The sequence below is a fragment of the Nelumbo nucifera genome, chromosome 1 (genome assembly GCF_055504915.1).
Source record: "Nelumbo nucifera cultivar China Antique chromosome 1, China Antique-T2T, whole genome shotgun sequence".
Lineage (NCBI taxonomy): Eukaryota > Viridiplantae > Streptophyta > Magnoliopsida > Proteales > Nelumbonaceae > Nelumbo > Nelumbo nucifera.
Genome location: NC_142649.1, coordinates 170,453,914 through 170,456,597, shown reverse-complemented (window position 1 = coordinate 170,456,597; position 2,684 = coordinate 170,453,914). Strand labels below are relative to the sequence as shown.

Sequence of the window (2,684 nt, the reverse complement as noted above, 5' to 3'; positions counted from 1 at the left end):
CCATTCGATCTATTTTGTTTAATGCCATATTTATTGTTAAATATACGGGAAAATATGAATATATTTAAAAAAAAATGCAATTTGAGACCTTTTATTCAGAAGGCCTCAATACACATAATATGTGGAGCCGGGATACGCTACCATCACAGCTTCCTAGATGATCTATTAACTACATATTTCATGCTTGTATGTTGTCATTGATGGGTCATATTTTTGAGATACAATCATGTTTTGGATTAAAAATAATTATTATCGCATATTATGTGTATATATTATTTTTTAAGTTTTTATTATTTTAAATAAAATAAGGGATGTGATCTGATTGCAGCCCTAAAGATGAATGAGTGGAAAAACTATAAAAGTTTCTTTCATGAGCTTACAAATGAATTCATTATTGTCTGTGGTTGAAAGTAAAGGAGAACATGAACGTTTACAATTTACCATGAAATTAGAGAAAAAAAAAAAACCTTCCCCATTACATTTTCATATCAATGAATATCCTCAAGGGCTTTCATTTGAATCCATCTTCCTTCCCAATTTTCATCTTTTTCAAACGCAGTTAGTTCACTACTGTGTTTTGTTCATATATCCCAATTAAATTATGGTACAAAGTAATTTAGAGCAGTTAATTAATGTAAATTATATACAAAAAGTGTGAAATAGATAGGGTTTGCATTGCTCAATGTACAACTTTCTTTATTGATTTATTCATAATATAAATTGAATACAAGTAATGCAACTAGGTCACTAATGAACAGCTAATTTATATGGAGGAAAGACGAAAGAGGGAGCCTTCTTCACAAGCAGGAATTCGGTAGTTGTCTTATTGTCTATTCTTGAATTAAACGAATGATTATGTAGTCTTTTTGGAGACTCCTGTTTTCTCTTCTTGTTTCTGTTCCTGTTCCTGTTCCTGTTCATCCTCTTCCATATAATTTACAAGAGGCTGTACATCGGGAGGAATTGAGATACCTGTGGAAATCAAATTAAATTTAAAAAGAAAAAAAAATAGTAAATTCATATACAATTCAAAATGTAGCTAAGGGGAATTGTCAAATTTGTTCCAATCCAAGGGGTAATTAAAGAAAAAGGAAAAGTAATCATATTTGTTGTTTGTAATGAACTGATATTCACCTTTTGGTGGAAGTTCTCCCTGTCTCAACTCATCTATCGTTTGTTGTGCTTCAGGTGCTTCTGCCACACCTATAAATTAAATACCACAAAGTTAATGCATCAATATTTGACCGGACCATGCAATTTCATTTGCTCTAGTACATAAATGAATCATTTAAGAGAGCCAATGAAGAGTAATGAAAAATAAAAAAGAATTGAAAGAGAAATGGTTGAAGCTCACCTGGCTTTTGATAGAACTCAACACTGCGGCCAGTGCACCAGAGGCCACATTTAGCAGCGCATTTCAAAAAGTTGTTTTCTTTAATGCAATCGTCATAGCATATTGGATAGCACAAGGCCTCTCCATCCTTTGCATTCATCGCCACAATAACCACGCAAAGCATCATCCACACTACAATTCTATTTGCTTTTGCCATTTTCCTCCCTCTTTTTTCTCTCTTTCTCTCTCCTCTGTTTTTATTATCTTTTTGGGTCTGGATCTGCCGGTATTCATAGCATATGGAGTCACTAATTTGGGTCAAATTTTCAAACAAACCTTACCACATCATTTCAGACAACTAATCTCCTCCACCCATATAATTACAAAATAATTAATTAACCTATATATATATATATATTAATATTTATTTTCTTTTTAAGTTAATAGTCCATCTTCTATGGAACGGAGGTTATGACAGCATAAAGGGCTGGACGTAACTATGATACTAGAAAGACATGATACCGAAAAAACTTGTAACCAATCAACCTATACCATAAAGTGGTAACCAATCATGTGTTGTTGTAAATCAACCATCCCAAATGTGGTTTCCCATTCTCATTGGCCAATCCAATCCATCGATTGAAACCCATTCAAATCCACAGTATAAATTGATGATCTCATATCAGTTTGTATATTGTCATTAGCTAATTATCATAACCCATAACTTTTCGGTATAGAAACTATATATTATAAAAAAGAAGACTTTAGGATAAATGACAACAAATTTACCACTATAACATGCATTTTTAGACATTTTCTCTCATTAAAATATGATTATCAATAAATAAAAAATTATTTATTAAGATTTATGTATTTTATACTAACACAAATTGCATTGATTTTAGGAGATTTGGAATATGCTCATATACATGCATATTTTAGTTCTTCCATAATTTTTGGGAAAATTCTTGATCAGTACCCTCTGTTCGAGTGATGATTTGGTCACCGAATTTTAAAATGCGACAATTCAATACCTACCATTAACCAGCCCGTTAATCAACCGTTAAGTTATACTTGAAAAGTCAAAAATGCCCTAAGAATGTCATCTAATTCTCTTTATCAACCATCCAAACATTAACAATAAGATGAACAATCCCAAATTCTAGATTCTTCTAAACAGTCACTAACTTTTTTGAATAGAAGAGGCTAGGATTTGGGACTATTTAGTTTTTTGTCAACGTTTGAATGGTTGATAAAGAGAATTAGATGGCATTAGAAGGGCATTTTTGACTTTTCAAATGTCACTTAATGGCTGATTAACGAACTGGTTAATGGCAGGTACTGAATTGTC

General features: G+C 31.8%; 1 protein-coding gene across 1 annotated transcript; it reads right to left on the bottom strand.

The window, feature by feature from the left end:
* Positions 1 to 559: 559 nt before the first annotated feature.
* Positions 560 to 1,609, bottom strand: LOC148804151 (uncharacterized). Its single transcript, XM_088902413.1, has 3 exons — positions 1,355 to 1,609; positions 1,135 to 1,203; positions 560 to 972 (listed from the first exon to the last, which is right to left on the bottom strand). Exons 1-3 carry the CDS (start codon positions 1,548 to 1,550, stop codon positions 854 to 856), a joined length of 384 nt encoding a protein of 127 aa, XP_088758539.1. The 5' UTR covers positions 1,551 to 1,609; the 3' UTR covers positions 560 to 853.
* Between the last annotated feature and the right edge of the window lie 1,075 nt (positions 1,610 to 2,684).